This window comes from Aethalodelphis obliquidens, unplaced genomic scaffold (genome assembly GCF_003676395.1).
Source record: "Aethalodelphis obliquidens isolate GAN/ISIS:26980383/991018 unplaced genomic scaffold, ASM367639v1 scaffold30, whole genome shotgun sequence".
Taxonomy (NCBI): domain Eukaryota; kingdom Metazoa; phylum Chordata; class Mammalia; order Artiodactyla; family Delphinidae; genus Aethalodelphis; species Aethalodelphis obliquidens.
In genome coordinates, this window is record NW_020837974.1 from 7946014 (window position 1) to 7963327 (window position 17314).

Consider the following 17314-nt stretch of genomic DNA (forward strand, 5'->3'; position numbering starts at 1 on the left):
CCGGACCAGGGCTCAAACCCGTGTCCCCTGCATTGGCAGGCGGATTCTTAACCACTGCACCACCAGGGAAGTCCCTCTATACACACGTTTCTGTTGGCTTCTTTCAAAGTCCCCAGTGTCTTGGGTTGTCGTTAATAATATGGCAAGACAGGTGCAGGTAGTCCTTTGGGATTGGTTCTCCGAGTCTCGCATTTGTTTGTCTCCCATCCCCGCTATCACGCATCAGCTACCCTCGCCCTGCGTAGCAGTAGCAGTGCTCAGGAGAAGCAGAGGAAGCGCTCAGAGAAGGAGAAAGGAGGGACCGAGTAAGGCTTGTTTTCTCTGAGTGTGGCCTGTGGTCATTGCTTATCAGTTAGGAGGGTGTTTCTCTTTTAAAGAAGAAAACCTTGAGATGTAGTGAAGGTGTACGTGTGTGTATCCGTGTAGGTAGTACGGAGGTACCTAGTTAGATGTGATCTACAATTGGATTTTTTTTTTCCTTTTCATTCCTTAAAGCTCATTTCATATTCATGGTTCCTTGGTGTGATTAATCTTTTTGCCCCAAGGGAAAGAAGGAGACAAGAGACAACTCCAAAGCGGGGAGAAAGAAAGGGGAAGGAACAGATTTTTCTAAATGCGACTCAGTCACTCATCACCTTATGGAGAATTGACAGGAGTTGCCCATGCGCTCAGCTTTGTAACTTTTTACTCTGGGAGCACTTCGTTACTGTAGCTCACAAGCTTCCACGCCCAGATGGATTATTGCAAGCCATACCGACGAAAGGATGGCCCAGTCTCCTCGGATTAATTATAAAATACCCAGCTTTTTCCCAGCGTGTCAGGCAGGAACTGCGGGTTCCGGAATCTTCTCCGGCTGTGGAGAATTCCATGGCTCCTCGTCACTGTTCTCACCCAGCCGACCGCCAGTTCCCTCTTGAGAAGATAGCAGCTGCGTCCCTCTCTAACGTGGGTGGTCCCACGTGTGCCCCCTCCCTGACATGAGCACCACGGGGCTGTATGCTGCACATGGCCTTACGCAGCCAGAGAGTCCCAGAACCACAGCTCCCAGTTAGGGACAGGCCAACCTTCCTTTTTAATGTGCGGCTCTTGGTCGGTACCCATGAAATGACCAGGAGAACACGTCCACGGCTTTAGTGCTTTAAACTCAGCTTCCTTGAATAAGCAATCAGTTCCTCAGTTTTGGTGACTAAGTCAGGGTGGGGCATTTGCATAGCACATTAATAAGAAGAGGAAGGGCTGGTCGAACCCCCAGAGAATTCCGTGGCACCATCTAAAGGAGGCAGAACGCTTTGTTCAGTGCCCTAGACTAGAACTGAGTTGATTTTTTTTTTCCTTTCTTTTTTTTTCTTCTCTTTCATGGAAATACGTCAGTGAAAGTAACTATTGGTGCTCTCTGAAAAGAACTCTTCTAACTCGTCATTTATTTTGAATACCTGAAAAGATTTGTATATACATAACTGATGTATACATGGCCGTAGGCAACAGATCAAAAACAAAAGAGAATTCTGGAAAGCCACGTGTGAGCTAGGAAGCGACCCCTCCCGAGCAGGTGGCTGCTCTGCTCAACATTAGTCGTGGGGCTCAGCCTCCGCCCCCCACTCACCGGCCATGAACTTGGCGGCCAGAAGAACCAAGTGCGCATTCCTTTCTCTCTTTCTTGGTCGTGCCCTGTACGATGGCATTTCGGTGTTACCAAGAGTGCCACGATAAAGGAATTGTCTGTCTTAAGATCAGAAAAGTCAGGTTTCTGGAATCAGACGCAACCTACCTTAACGTTTGTCTGTCATCTAGTACATGTGGGCGCAGGCCGGTGGGGAGGCCCGTGGTGCTGAGGGCGCCCCAGGAGGTGGCTGGGCCGTGAAGGGCGAAGGGGTCAGGGCGGAGAACATTCCAGGTGGAGAGCTCTGCGGGTGCGAACGTTCATCGATGGCTGAGGACGGGGCACGTGCGGAACCTTTGAAAAAAAGCGAAAATAGTAGAAGCCCCGACTTAGAGGCCTTCTGTTTTTCTTTTAAAATAACAGGAGGAAAGTAGATTACGGAGGAGTTTTGTCTTTTCTTTATGTAGAATAGGGTTCCTGTTGCCGCCTTAAGGCCCGTTATGATAAGAAAAAAAGTATGGAGATCGGGACAGAAGGGGGCCTCCTTGCTCCTCTGAGGTGCCCTCCGTCACCTGCCCCCGTGGCGGCACTGGGCCCCGGGATGCCCAGCTGCCGCCCCGTGGGCGGCTCTTCATTGAGAGGAGGTGGGCTTCCAGGGCACGGAGAGGCAGGCTGAGACCCAGCGCCCCCAAGAGCGGCCTCGGAGGGCAGGGCGGGGGGGCAAGGCTGTAGCGCGGTAGGACGGCTTCTCGTGAGCTCCCAGGAAGCTGCGCCTCCCTGCGTCACCTCCGCGCCTGCGCTGCCTTTTCAGCTCTCCTAGCGGTTCCGGGCATTTGTGGGATTCCTTGTGGCGCCTGAGCACGACCCTGAAACTTCCTTCCCTGCGGCATTAACCAGGAAGGCAGAGGGAGCACGGAGAGGCCCTTTCACTCCTGGGACGCCGTGGGGTGGGGTGGGGGGTGGTGAGGGTGGTGGTGGAGCCGAGCCGGCCCAGCCTGCCCTCCCCTAGAGCACACTGCGCCCGCAGGCCCCGCACAGGCATCCCTGGAGCAGCAGCCACTGACCCAGCCAGCCCACTCGATGTTTTCGTCTCAAAGCAGCAAATGCTGTCACCAGGATCCCTGGGAAAGGCTGCTTCTGCACAAATCAGCCCCCAAGGGTCTCTGTTCCTTATGTGGGATTTGTCACTGGGTCTCTCCAAAAAAAGACGAGAGAATCAGAGTAACCCAGAGTAAGAAACTTTTATTTTTAATTATGGTTTGTGGGTTTGGGGGGTTGTTTTTTTTTTCTTTGAATAAGTAAAATGCATCATGGCTACAAAATGCAGGATTTAAAAGAGCTTACACCCTTTTTCAAAAATAAATCGCCCTCCTCCCTCATCCCCAGGCCCCCAGGTGCTTTCCCCCAAGGCCCTCCTGTTCGTTTCCTTCAGAGAGTCTCTCCATCTAGATGTTCGTTGCACACAGAAGGGAGCACGCAGTGCTCAAGGTGTGCTTTGCTTTTCTTACCTGGCAATAGTCTGTAGAGACTGCCCTAGGCTGGGACATAAAGAATTTCCTCCTCTTTTCACTGCTGTAGGGAATTCCTGTATCTGGACATACCATACTTTATTTAACCAATCACTAGTGAGAGATATTTAGATTAATTTTTTTTTTTTTTTTGCGGTACGCGGGCCTCTCACTGTTGTGGCCTCTCCCGTTGCGGAGCACAGGCTCCGGACGCGCAGGCTCAGCGGCCACGGCTCACGGGCCCAGCCGCTCCGCGGCACGTGGGATCTTCCCGGACCGGGGCACGAACCCGCGTCCCCTGCATCGGCAGGCGGACTCTCAACCACTGCGCCACCAGGGAAGCCCCCTAGATTGATTTTTAACAGCAGAACCTAAGAAACGATCCTGCGGCGAGCAGCCTTGAGCACGTGTGAGCAGCAGCAGGACGCGGTGGCTCAGAGCCAACGGCAGAGGGCTCGTCTCATCTCGGCCACTGAGCACCTGTGTGGCCTTGGGCAAGTGACTTGACCTCTCTTGTGTCTCTGTTTCTTCTTTAAAATAGGAAAAATAAAGTACCTATCTCCTAGACCTTCGGGAGTTTTAAATGAGTTCACGTATAAAAGCCTCCAGGGCAGTGGCTCGCACAGAGGAAGTGCTAGTTGAGTGTTTGCTTTCCTACTGCTGCCCTTGAAACCACTGCCATTATGTCATTTCGTGCGCACACAGATAGCTATAGAACAATGTACGTGCGCACATGAAACGTCAGGCTCCTGGCTTTAAAGCAGAAAGCGGGTCCAGCACTCACTCCTTGGGCGGAGACTGTCAAGGGAGAGCCTTGCTGGGTGGCAGCCGGCGCAAAGGGTCAGCTGCAGGATGACCTTCATGCAGTTCTCCAGATTCCTGGCTTCCCTGAAATGCCGTCCATCTTTGAACATTGTCTGTCCACCTGCCATTCCATGAAGTTCACCCAAAATCTTGAGCTTCAAGAGTAAGACTACAGGGCTTCCCTGGTGGCGCAGTGGTTGAGAGTCCGCCTGCCGATGCAGGGCACACGGGTCCATGCCCCGGTCCGGGAAGATCCCACATGCCGCGGAGCGGCTGGGCCCGTGAGCCATGGCCGCTGAGCCTGCGCGTCCGGAGCCTGTGCTCTGCAACGGGAGAGGCCGCAACAGTGAGAGGCCCGCGTACCGCAAAAAAAAAACAGTAAGACTACAGGTCACCGCTCAGGCCATTTGGGGCAAACTAGTGCCGAGCTAGGCCATCTCGTCTGGATACAGGGGTGGCTGTGGGCACAGGGGAGCGGCAGCGCCGTCCCGCTCGGCTGCTCTGGGCTGCGTGGCCTGGGCCCTCGGTGCTGGCACGCCCCAGCTGCCCGTTAGGAGAAGGCCCCGGCAGGCCTTCGTCACGGGCCTCTGGACACGGCTCCTTTCTCTTCCCCGTAGACTTTCTTTGGAGAAGGGAATTTGCAGTACATTGGGCATTCAGTCCAAGAGGCAAAAGTAGGTCACAGGTGCAAATGAGGACTTCAGCTTTCAATGGTTTGCTTCCAGGGAAGGATGAAGAAGCTTAAATGCTTAAAAATCCTCAGGTAATTTTTAAAAAGCGGTAAGAGTACAATGAAGAAACTCATATACTTGCACCTTTTATGTGCCAAGCGCAGCACTGATACCTTTGATCCCTAAGTGGATCAAAGTGGAAATGATTTATAAATACATTTATTAAATAATAATAAAATAAAATCAGATCCAAGATGAACACTTAACAGAAAATCAGATGCCTCAGTTACCCCAAGAGGCGTGCCCTTGTGTTCAGGCTGGGAGCTGGGCAGAAGGGAAGGGAACCCAGCAACAAAACAGTGGCATAGTCAGAGCCCGGTTTATGCAGTTTTGCAACAGAAAGTGTATGACCCATCTGGCCTGTGATGCGGGTCCATGCTGCTTTGAAACCCCTTCCAGGCTAGATCCAAGGAAGGTATGCGCAGGGGCCCAGGGTTCTTTCCCGTGCAAGGACAGCCCCGCCCTTCAGCTTCATGCCCTCTCCCTGCTAGTGGCCCTCAGCCAGCCCAGGACCTGGGGCCCAGCCCCCTGCTGACTGGTCCCTGGGCCAGGGTCATGCTCAGGAGTGAGAAAGGGGGTCCCAGAGAGAACGAAGCGAGCCAGGCGGCTTCCGTCACCGGCTTCATCTTGATTTTGTGTTTTGTTCTTCCCTTTGGAACTGGATTCCTAAATATAGCCCGAGTCTGAATTGGCAGATGTTGGGTTTGTCCTTTACAAGAGGGCCAAAATTAGTCTGTCGTTTGGCACCTAAATAAAGCAGCCAAACTGCCTTTGTACCAACTTTGCGATGAGGAGGGACTGAAGTTGCCGCACTTCTCTCGACAAGGAAACTTTCTCGGAAGCTGGAGCGGCACCTCTGAAGCCAAGAGGCTGAGTCCAGAGGGATGCGCCTTCCTCCCGGCTAGACCCTCTCGTCTCTGAGTTACAGTCAGCGTGTTCCACGTAGCTTAAATACCTCATGAGATTGGAAGAGGAGGATCAGTACCCCCACAGAAACAGCACTTGGAGAGAACAGCAGTGGTGACTTTGATTTGGGGAGGAAAAGAGCAATCTGTCCAGAGTGCCTGGAGCTGGGTGCGCAGAGGGGCTCCCCAGGGGCAGCAGAAAGATGTTATAATCAATTACCACATCATAACACTGATGTATGATAATTACTGAGTGTTTCTCCTGAGATAGTGCAGCATTTGGCTGGGATGCAGTTCTTTCATGGTCCACTGCCTGATTAATATGCAAATAATAGGCTGATTGCATGATGAATGCAGAAAATGAGTTCGCTGATAACGTGAGCACTGGAGCGGGAAGATGATAAATTACTTTTACTGACTGTCGTACATTAAGTACCCTTTCTCAACAATTTCATCACAAATTAAGTAAAGCAGTATGGAGAGATTAGGAGGATGTGTAAAATAATGTACCTTAATAGCTTTTCTTTCTTTTTTTTTTTTTATAAATTTATTTTATTTATTTGGTTTTGGCTGCGTTGGGTCTTCGTTGCTGTGCGCGGGCTTTCTCTAGTTGCAGCGAGCGGGGGCTACTCTTCATCGCGGTGCACAGGTTTCTCGTTGTGGTGGCTTCTCTTGGTGCAGAGCACGGGCTCTAGGTGCGCGGGCTTCAGTAGTTGTGGCTCGCGGGCTCAGTGGTTGTGGCTCGCGGGCTCTAAAGCGCAGGCTCAGTAGTCACGGCGCACGGGCTTAGTTGCTCCGCGGCATGTGGGGTCTTCCCGGACCAGGGCTCAAACCCGTGTTCCCTGCATTGGCAGGTGGATTCTTAACCACTGCGCCACTGGGGAAGTCCCCTTAATAGGTTTTTCTGATACCATCACATACAACGAAAATGTCACTTGGTTCTGCTCGGCATGGCCTGGGGCCCGTGTAGGGCCAGATCAGTGCACTCAACCTGCGTGTTGTTGGGAAGCCGGGAAGCAGCAGCCCACCACACCAGCTATTCAGTCAGCGAAGGATACTCTAAGGAACATCCCATCACAGGCCAGACATCACCTGCATGCCGGGCTGCCTGGCAGGGTTATCGAGAGGGGACGGGCTGCTCTTGGGGCCAATGCTGGAGCCTCTGCGCAGATTGGCACTTGCAAGCCTGCTGTCCACCAGGTGCCTGGAGGGAAGGAAAGTTGCTGAGCTGCAGGCCTAAAAGGCTCAGAAGTAAAACACTATTGAAAACCGCCTCTTAGCTCCTCCAAGCCTTAGAAATCTGGGGAAATGAACGCCACCGTCAGAATGGCAGTATGAGCTGCCTGCCAGAGAGAATCGCTACCGGTGAAGGATGGGCCGGCCTGCCCAAAGCCAGAAAGGAACCCTGGAGGAAGAAAACACACGCACGCGGGTGCGCGCGCACGCACACACAGTGCTTAATCTTTGATTACAGCAGAGCAATTTAACTAGAGAGTTTGTTTTTACTCATCTCAGTAATATATATTTAGACTGTTTGTATGACATACATTTTCTCTTAATGCACAGGGACGCACTGATAAGTGTTCATACACACAGCTGGTTCGGTAATAAGGTTATTGAAGGTAATTTGAAAGCGTTATTTCTAAAGCAGTATGGATCTGTAGAAAAGCTAGGAACAGGGGGAGCACTGCTCCTGAGGCCGGCCCAGCGGTGTCACCAGGGTGGTCCCCGCAGCCTCGCCAGCCTGGGAGTTCACTACCAAAGTTGAATTGTAACTTAAAGAAGGTTTTTAATTTTTAACATTCCCAAACTCTGCTTTGCACATGCGTATTTCCTTGAGAGCCCGTAAAAGATACACAAGAAGAATCATGGAAGCCTGAGGGGCAGCAAATTTGCAATCCCGAGTGCCCGGCAGCGCCCAGCCCTCGGGTGAGCGCTCCTGGGCTCAGGACCCCGTCACCTGGGCAGCTTCCCCAGGTGCTGAGATCCTTCCCCGCCATGTGCTTTCCTGGTTCGGTTCAGGGAGAAAAGAGGAGGGTGAGAAAGCACCCCAAGAGTGAGGGAAGCGCAGGTGGCACAAGGCGGTGCCTGATGGAAGGGGCCCCGACAGACTCGAGAATCACAGCCTCACCCTCTGCCCCACGTGCTGCGCCAGGACAGAGGCGGCCTGCCAAGGACGGCCCTTCCGCCTCCTACCTCCCTCGAGCGCCGACTTCCCGCCACGGGTTCGTCATCCCCTCCGGTGAAACGCAACCAAAATGGAGCTCAGCCTTTTCTCCCCAGAACTGTGAAAGCACCGCCATCCCCGTGGTCCCCTGAGCCAGGGCCCGGGCAGCTCACCTCGATCCCCCCTCCCTCTTACCCTGCCCCCTCTCTCTCTCTCTCTCTCTCTCTCTCTCTCTCACACACACACACACACACACACACACACACACACTCACACGCACACACACTCACGCTCACACTCACACGCTCACACTCACACAGTTTCTGTTTCCTAAACCTCCAGAACCATCCCTCCAGGTCGCACATCGGGCTTGGGCCCTCCCCTCCTTCAGCCCCTTCCCTGGGGTTAAAGTCCCGCCTTCTCAGTGTGTGACCCTGCCCGCCGCACCCCCACCCCACCCCCGCCACCTCTGTCTCTTTCTTGTTCCCTCCTCCCCAGCCTCAGCTTCAGTGTCACAGCGCTGTGAGCTGCCATCACCCCCTGGACGTCCCCCTCCTAGGTCTTTGTGACAGCCAGCTGCTTAGTGATGTCTGCCTGGGTCACCACTGTGCCCCACCTCCTAGCACCCCGCCTGGCACTTAGAAGTTTCCCTTAGTGAGTGAAGGGCACAGGCCCTCTCTTCAAGTGGCTTGGAAGTCAAGCTCGGGGATGTAAGCTGGCACAAGTTAAATACAAACCTTGCTTTTATTAAACGGGTTTTCGTTGTTGATAAGTAAACTGTTGTGGCTTTTAAGTCACTATAAGAGTTCCTTAGGCAGACTTTTTTAAATGTTCACACACATACACCAGCACCTACTGTCTCCTTTTTACTATTGAAACAAAGAGTGAGTGATTTGGTAGGTTTGCTGGGATTTTCAGTGACTTAAGGCAATGCCCAGGCTGACTGAGGGCCAAAGAGTATTGCCAGCCCGGGGCCAGCAAGGAGGGCAGGCCGGGCCTGGCCGTGGGAGGGGTGGGCGCCAGTGTGTGATGCCGCCTCTTTGGGATCGGGCTTTCCCCGGGCTAGGGGGAGACCCGCCCAGGCCCTTGGGGATGGGGCCCGAGACCCCCCGTTACCCCCGCACCGGCGTCAGGCGCAGGCCCTTGGAAAGCAGGCTGTCCTGTAGTGGGGCCACATCACGCGCTCCGACGTGCCTTAGTGTGTCGTTAGGTTACTTCTGTTCCTTTCTCCATAGCAAGCATGCAGTGGCATGGCGGGAGGGGTGTGAAAGGTCCTGCGTGTCTCCGAGACGTCTATGAACGTCTCCACGTATTTTCTTTCAAGCCTCTGCTAATCAGTCCAAAGACCACACATACGCAAAGCAAAATGCTCCATGTTTTATGGGTTTTGTGGATTTTTACTGGGGTGGAGTTGAGTTACAACGTTGTGTTAGTTTCAGGTGTACAGCAAACTGAATCAGTTATACATATACATACAGCCGCTCTGTTTTAGATTCTTTTCCCGTATAGGCCGTTACAGAGTATTGAGTCGAGTTCCCTGTGCTCTACAGCGCTAGTCCTTACTAGTTACCTACTTTATATGTAGCAGTGTGTATATGTCAATGCCAATACGAAAACTCCACGTTTTTATGTTGGCTGTGCCTAACGGAGATATGTGGCTGGAGAAATAGGATGGGGGTCCCGATGGGTGACGAGCATCTGCTCGGAGACTCGGAGGCAGGGAGCCCCCCCCCCCCCGCCGCCGCCCCCCAGGAAAGGTTTGGTGCTCGGGGATGTTAGAGAGAGGGTCTGACGTCACCATGTGGCACTAAAACCCAGGCGGGCAAATTAGGCAGCCGTTCACTTTCGACACAGAGAAGCTCGTTATTTCTAAAGAGGCCCGGCGGCCATGAACCCTCAGGTGGCGGGCAGGGGGGGGTCCCTTCAGACAGGAGCCGTGTGAGCCGTGAGCACGTCCCTGTGTTTCGGCTTGGGTTCTGTGTCCTCTCCACGATCTCCACATCTGAACTCGGCTGGGAAGCGTCCCGGGCGGGCGGTCATCCTGCGGCGGCCTCTGAGCTGTCCTCACTGCCGAGGCCCCTCAAGCCGGGCAGGGTCCTTCCAGGCCACCAGGGCTCCCGCTGGACCGAGGCCGCCAGCACCGGGCACTCCAGAACCTTCTGTAGGTCCTTGCACGGCCGTGCCGCTCGCAGCGCCGAGGCTCCCGTCTCCCCTCGGGCTCCGTCTCCGCCCTCTGCCTCCCCGGGACCCCTCTTCCTCCCTCCCTCAGTCGTGTTTCCATGCGCCAGGCCGTGACCCCACTGCTCCCCCAGACTTCTCCTTCTCTCTCCCATCTTCCATACTTGACAGTCTGTGGAGTTGCTTGGAATTTCCTGGCTTGGCGCGGGCTCAAAGCCTAAACTATGGACATAATGAAAAGCGGTGCATCAGACCAGCCGCCAGTTAAATAATGTTTGGGTTCTTGTCAGAATGTCACAGAGTACCCTGTCATTTTGTTTCAGCAACTTGTCCTTCTGAACGCGCAGTGCGCCTTATGGCATGCCAGCAGTAAAAATGTCACTTACAATAATTACTTTTTGGTGAAAATGCTTACTGACTTCCTACCTTCAAGCTGTTTTTTACACAGTGGGGAGATAATAAGAAATGACTTTATCCTGACTGCTCAAATGAACACTAAATGGAATTGGGGTTATATTATTACTGCAGATAGAGGGCTGGGTATGGAGATTTAAACAGAGGATTGGGTAATCTGCGGAGAGATTTGTCTCTGAAAATCATGGCGGGCGTGGATTTTCAGTTGGAAGTCACGGCGGGCGTGGATTTTCAGTTGGAAGTTACGGCGGGCGTGGATTTTCAGTTGGAAGTTACGGCGGGCGTGGATTTTCAGTTGGAAGTGACGGCGGGCATGGATTTTCAGTTGGCTTCTATGAAAACCTAAGGCAGCTGTTGTTTGCCTGCTGTTTTTGGAATATAATATTTTTCGTAATCCTTTTATAGTTCCTGAAAGCTCTGTGTATTTCAGAGGGCCTTGAGTCACTATCTGTGTCTTACTAACCGGGCTACTTACTCTTCTGCAAGATTCGAAGCCTTCCCCCCAAAATTCATCCACACAGATCACTTTTTAAATGTAACACCTTACTATTGCCGTCAGAATTGGATAGATGGTCTGTGTAGCTGGGCTCTTAAAGCGAATTGTGCATTTTCAGTTGCCCCAGTCCTGCAGGCTGCAGACTCTCTGAGAGCAAGGTCTCTAATTTCTCTTATCCTTGGGGATTTCCCTGGTGGTCCAGTGGTTAGGACGCGGCCCCTGGTTCAGTTCCTGGTCGGGGAACTAAGATCCCACAAACCGCGAGGCACAGCCAAAAATAAAACAAAATAAAGCAAAACAAAAAATTTTGTCTTATCCCCACTGCTGAGCAGAGTGTACGACACAGAGCAGGTGCTCTAAAAGAGTTTGCTTGGGCGAGTGAATGAATGAATGAAGGCAGAGGCAGGCTGTTGTGATACCGCAGTGACTGGCCGGTGGGGGCTTTCCACTCCTGAGCTGGTCAGATCCTCGCTCCACCCAAGTGGCCTGGGCCAAGTCACAATGCCCGTCGGAGCCTCGGTTTCCTCGCCTGGAGCGCGGGGTTTATATTTCCGCCACAGGACTACCGTGAGGATCGAATGAACCAGCGTGTAAATGCCCTTAGCCCGCGGCTGCGTTCAGGCGAGGTTGTAAAGGTGCTTCAGTTCCCTTCCCTCATCCTACAGGTGGGATGGCTTTGAGGGCCTCACCGTCGCATTTCTGAGGTCCGGGCACGTGGATACGTGCCTCAGCAGTGCCTGGCGCACAGTGAGTGTGCAAGAAACGTTTGCTTGAGCACTAGCTGCTGTTACAACAGGTCATAGGATAGGGTTTCTTTTATTTATTTATTTATTTTATTTATCATTGGCTGTGTTGGGTCTTCATTGCTGAGTGCGGGCTTTCTCTAGTTGCGGCGAGCGGGTGTTACTCTTCATTGCGGTGCGCGGGCCTCTCATTCACTGCGGTGGCTTCTCTTGTTGCGGAGCACGGGCTCTAGGAGCATAGGTTTCAGTAGTTGCAGCACGGGGGCTCAGTAGTTGTGGTGCACGGGCTTAGTTGCTCCTCGCACGTGGGATCTTCCCGGACCAGGGATCGAACCCGTGTCCCCTGCATCGGCAGGCGGACTCTCAACCACTGCGCCACCAGGGAAGCCCAATCCTGTATTTTTAAGAAATAAAACATCAGCCTCTCCCTAGTCTCATTCCTCCTAGAAGTCAGCTACCGTCCGTCCTGAACGTGCACTTTGTCTTTCCTGGACGTGATTTTATACCCGCACTGCGGGTCTAACTGCCACACACAGCACAAAGCGCGTGCAGGCTTTCGGCCTGTGCACCAATGTTGTCATCTGTTTCGTTCTGCGCCTTGCTTTGTAGGCTCACCATTACGCTTTCATGCTGGTCCACGTGGCTGTAGTCCTGACCCTCTTGCCGCTGTTTATAGCACGTGTTATATCGTATGAACGTGCCCTGGCTCCCGACTGCCCCAAAATTAAAACAGACACCTTAACCAATTCAAAGGCCCTGCACAACCCAGCCCCTGGGGACCACCTCTCTTTGCCTCATATTCTTGCTACACTCAATTTTATTGATGACTGAAACCCACCAGGTGTCTGGAACAATCTATCTCCCTTCCTTGTCACTGCTACTCCTCCCAACTTAGCTGGCTAATTCCTGTTCATGCCTGAAGTCCCCCTGAAATGTCACCCTCCCAGGAGGTCTCTGATCCCCAGGCCACATCAGCGTCCCCACCCCCCTGCTGTGTGCTGCGTTCACTGCCGTATTCCCACTGGCCTGACTCCACACACTTAGGGAATGAGTGAAAGAAGTATGGAATAATGCATCTTCACTCGTTCTTCCTGCTGGCGCTTTTGTCCTAAGTAAGTTGATGATGACACGTAATTCACATACAGTAAAATTCACTCTGCCCCCATAGAAGCCTTCTGTGCATCTCAGTAATCAAGATATAGAGTAATTCCATCAGCCTCCCAAAATTCCCTCGTGCCCCTTTGTAGGCAACTCCTTCCCTTCATCCCTAGCAACACTAGGGATGTTTTCCTAAACTAGATCTGTTTTCCAAATCTAGATCTAGATTTTTCCAAATCTAGATCTAGATTTCCAAAACTAGCTCTGTTTTCTGTCCCTGTAGTTTTACCTTTTCCAGAATGTCATCTAAATGGTATCACACAAGCTGTAGCTGTTGAGTCTATCACCAGCATCTCAGTCGTGCGCCAGGAACTATGGAAGAAACAGCAATAAATCATGAGATCTACACTACGTGCAGGGGAGACCTTTTTTTTTTTTTTTTTTTTTGGCCGTGTTGGGTCTTCGTTGCTGCACGCGGGCTTTCTCTAGTTGTGGCGAGCGGGGGCTACTCTTCGTTGTGGTGCGTGGGCTTCTCATTGCCGTGGCTTCTCTTTGTTGCAGAGCACGGGCTCTAGGCACGTGGGCTTCAGTAGTTGTGGCACGCGGGCTCTAGAGCGCAGGCTCAGTAGTTGTCGCCCACGGGCTTAGTTGCTCCGCGGCACGTGGGGTTTTCCGGGACCAGGGCTTGAACCCGTGTCCCCTGCATTGGCAGGCAGATTCTTAACCACTGTACCACCAGGGAAGTCCCAGGGGGCCTTTATATAGACAAATATGTTCAATTTAGTAACTACTCTTTTTTTTTTAACATCGAAATCAGGTTTCCTTAGCGCTGACCATGTGGCAGATTCGTTCCTCATTACAACCCTGTCTGCATTTTTCAGATGAGGAAACCGGGATGTTGCGGGAAGTTAGGAATCCTATTCAAGTTAGCACTGCCAGCTGGTAGAGGCAGCCCCCGTCCCCAGGCTCAGTGCCTTAGTGCCAAGCCCAGGGCTCCTCCTTCTTTTCTTGTTTAAATTATTTTTAGTTACACAGAAGAGCACAAAGCCTTGTTCTTTCAAAAAGTCTTGTTTTAATCAGAGGGCTCCATTTGCTAATTTTTGGAAAAGAAAATATTTCTTCTTCTCTGTTGACCATGTTTCTTGCTCTGTCAAGATGGTGAATCAGACGGGCACCTGTCCTCCCGGCATCGAGGGGCCCGGTCCCCTCCCCAGGGGTCGATGGGAGCTGGTTGATGGGTCTGGTTTTGTGGTGCTTACTGGAAGTAGCTTTCTAGAGAATTGAATTACTTTCCAATATGATGTTCCGAGCCTGTGGATTCGTGGTGTGTCCAGCGAGGCCGCCCCAGAAACGTGGGCCCGATTCTGCTCTCGGTGACCTGAGACCACGGTGGCACCTGTGTGCACCTGTGTCTGTTGGTGAGCAATTGTCACTCAGCCAGTACGGTTTAGACACAGACTCAGGGTGGAGGTGCAGATACCAGCCACCCAGTACGTTCCCAGGCCCAGTGGGGTGTAGATCTCGGTGGGGGGGGGGGGGTTACCTTCGTCTGCAGTCACGGTTGGGAGCACAGAGGGACACGAGTAACGTGTGGCGAGCACCTCTGGTCGGTTCTCTCAGAGGGTTTTCCTGGCAAAAATGCGTGCGAGTGTCTTGCTGAGGATGCCTGGAAGAAAGAAACATGCCTCCACTCGAGCTATTCAGGGCGCCCGCCTGCGCCGGTGCCCAGAACAAAACGGGTGGTGCTCGGGCAGCAGTGCCGGCCAGTATGTTCTCCAGGCAGCCATGATTCTGACCTTGCTGTGGGTTAAAGGACACAAACCTGAGAAGAAATCTGTTTATCATGTGGGGAATTCATGCCATCCTTGACAGTATACAGTGAGCAAGATAAATGATCTGCCAAATTGGTCCCTCGCCTGGGTGACTCAGGGCAAGTTCACGGTGCAATTCCATTGCTGCTTCACATTCAAAAATAACGTTTGCTGGGTTTTATATCCAGTTGTACGATGACCTGGAGGTGAGCCGAGAGGAGAAATCCGATTTGTAGGATTCAGCTTGCCTTGGGATTTATATGGACCATTTCTGCTGTTTACGTCTGTCTCTTTCACAGCTTCACAAACCAGTGTTTTTTGGGGGGTTTTTATTTTTAACCTGATTTTCCAGGTTGAGGACACAGCGTTATGTGATGGTGGAACTCTGTCCTGGTTTAGGGCGACAGATGGGTTTATCGGTTGAATTGCAGTTGTTTTATTGGGGATTTTCTCTTTCTAGGTATTTATACAAAATATCCCTTGTATCTGGAATACAGTTTCCATCCTCTTGAGTTGAGAATAGGTTGTCCTCCTGGATATCGTATGTCCATCGAAGGACCCTCCAGTTATACGATCAGTTACAATTCAGTTGCTCCTTAGTTTTATATTTTCTTTAGTCAGGTCGCGGGTATTGGGGGTGGGGGGAGCGCCCACGTGTGCTCACACTCAGTGCGTGGCCCGGCCTCATGAGCTGTCATCTCTCTGGAGCTGTAGAGCCCTGTGACAGCGCCCGGCCTGGCCCCTCACACAGGGTGCCGTGGGATCTCCCCGTGTGCCGTGCCTGGTGGGAGCGGGGAGTGGGGGCAGAGACTGAACCCAGACTCTGGGCCAAAGGCAGGTAGGACCGCAGTGCTAGGTCACTTTGCATTTTCTCTATATTTGGAAATTAGGAAATGGCAAAAGCCCTTATTCCAGGCATCCCAAAACTAGAACGGATGTCAGGTTTTACGGGTAATGCTAACAGAGAGGCCCGAAGGGACCACTCAGCAACAGAGCACAGTGGCACTCCCTGCCGGGCACCTGCAACAAGACAGCTCCTTCTTACGAAAGGAGAGCGTGGAGACCTGACTGCCCACGCTGGCCCCGTCTCTTCCGGTGTTGGTGACAGCATGGCATAGACAGAGAGCTAGGCTTTCAGAAGCACATCCTGGGCTCTGGCAGAGAGCAGGGTGGGCACTCCTCTTCCATCGGTTCCCTCCAGGTAGGGCGCCATGGAGCCCTCCGGGATCACAGTGAGAACCGACCTGGGGTCCCAGCTCAGCACTAGGCGGCCGAGGGCTTACGTCTCATCTTCAAGGGTCTTCATCGCTGTGGTGACCACGCATCGTAGGCAGCCCTCATTTAAAATACTATGTCTATTCATTTTGTGCTGGAAATTATGGACAAAATACGTATGCAAATTATAATCTAGCCAAGGTACTTCTGAATTATAGAATTAAGGGGTTCCATCGGAAGAAATCATGACAGTGATAGCACGTGACTAATAGGACGTATTTTTTAACAGAATGCCCTTTATTGAGCCTTCAGACCTTCTCTTTAAACCCCTAGTTCTTCTTCTGTTGCTGTTTTTTTATTTTTTAATACAGAAAATGAAAGGTTAATTCTCAGCCAAAAAACTAAGAAACAATTCATTTAAATCCATAGGCCGCCATGCTGTCTCCTTCTTAAACAGACGTTTAATTAGTAATTCCTAGATCAGGAAAGTAGACGCACATGGTGAAAGGCAGCTGTTTTCAGCCTCGGTTTTCTGTGTGCTTTGATTACAGAAAGCACTCCAAAGACCTCTGCCAGCTGCAGCCCTGCACCCGAATCACCGATGAGCTCTAGCGAGTCAGTGAAGAGTTTGACTGAACTGGTCCAGCAGCCCTGTCCCCCCATTGAAACAAATAAGGACGGCAAACCTCCAGAACCCAGCGACCCGCCCGCTTCAGACTCCCAGCCCACCACGCCACTGCCTCTCTCCGGACACTCGGCTCTCAGCATTCAAGAGCTGGTGGCCATGTCTCCAGAGCTGGACACCTACGGCATAACCAAGCGGGTCAAGGAGGTGCTGACCGACAACAACCTGGGTAGGTTCCCTCCCCCGCTGCTGGGTCAGGAGGTGGCAGGTCGTCTCCCGTCGGGAGTTCTCAGGAGGAGAGGGTGGAAGGGGGGCCTCAGGCTGAGCCAGCCAGAGGGTTTAAACATTCACAGGCTGCCTGTAAGAACCTAAAACGTCCTACAGTTGTGAGCAATAAGGGTTCATGAGGGTGTTAGAGGTCTAAGGTCAGTCCCAGCCCAGCCCCGCCCCACCCCTGTGCCCCAACCAGGACCTCTTGGAAGACAAGCATGCCGGCCGGAGCCAACTCAGGCCATACACTCCGACCACCGATGGGGGCGTGCCCAGTGGAGCTCTGAATCCGGGGGCGGGGGGGGGGGGGGGCGGTTGTGCAGAGCAGGGCAGAATCAGCTGAGCCCAGGAGCATCTGGATGGCGTCACGGGAGAGCCCGACAGGCAGGGTTCAGATTTGCTGTGAAGGCAAATCTGTGATCTGAGGGGTGAAACTTTTCACACCAGGGAGACGACCTCCTCCTCTTTGAGCAGAAGAGGCTCCATCGCAGCGTCACCCTGGATTTGGAGATGAGAGGCATCTTCACGGTTGCTCAGCTGGTCTTGGCTTCTCCGGGAAAGAAGATGCCTCCACTCCCAGGGTGTGTGAGAGGAGTAATAGCCACGAAGGGGGCCAAGCTACAGATGAGTTAGGCAGCTTGGTCAAGATTCAGTCATCCTCTTAACCTTTGACCTGGGGTCTTGGGGGTGTTCATGGGTTAGTCTCTTAAAGTCATAGCAGGATGTGTGTGTGTGCACACATTTTTTTT

At 52.5% G+C, this 17314-nt stretch overlaps 1 protein-coding gene across 11 annotated transcripts in view; it reads left to right on the forward strand.

Moving 5' to 3' along the window:
* Positions 1-17314, forward strand: part of CUX1 (cut like homeobox 1) — a 372932-nt gene that overhangs the window by 314817 nt on the left and 40801 nt on the right. For 7 of the 11 annotated variants that reach the window (XM_027126061.1, XM_027126065.1, XM_027126060.1 and 4 more), the window contains one exon: positions 16222-16524. The exons of the other annotated variants lie outside the window; for them this stretch is intronic. In XM_027126061.1, coding sequence (XP_026981862.1) covers positions 16222-16524 — 303 coding nt within the window. The remainder of the gene's footprint in view (positions 1-16221; positions 16525-17314) is intronic. 11 annotated transcript variants of the gene reach the window in all.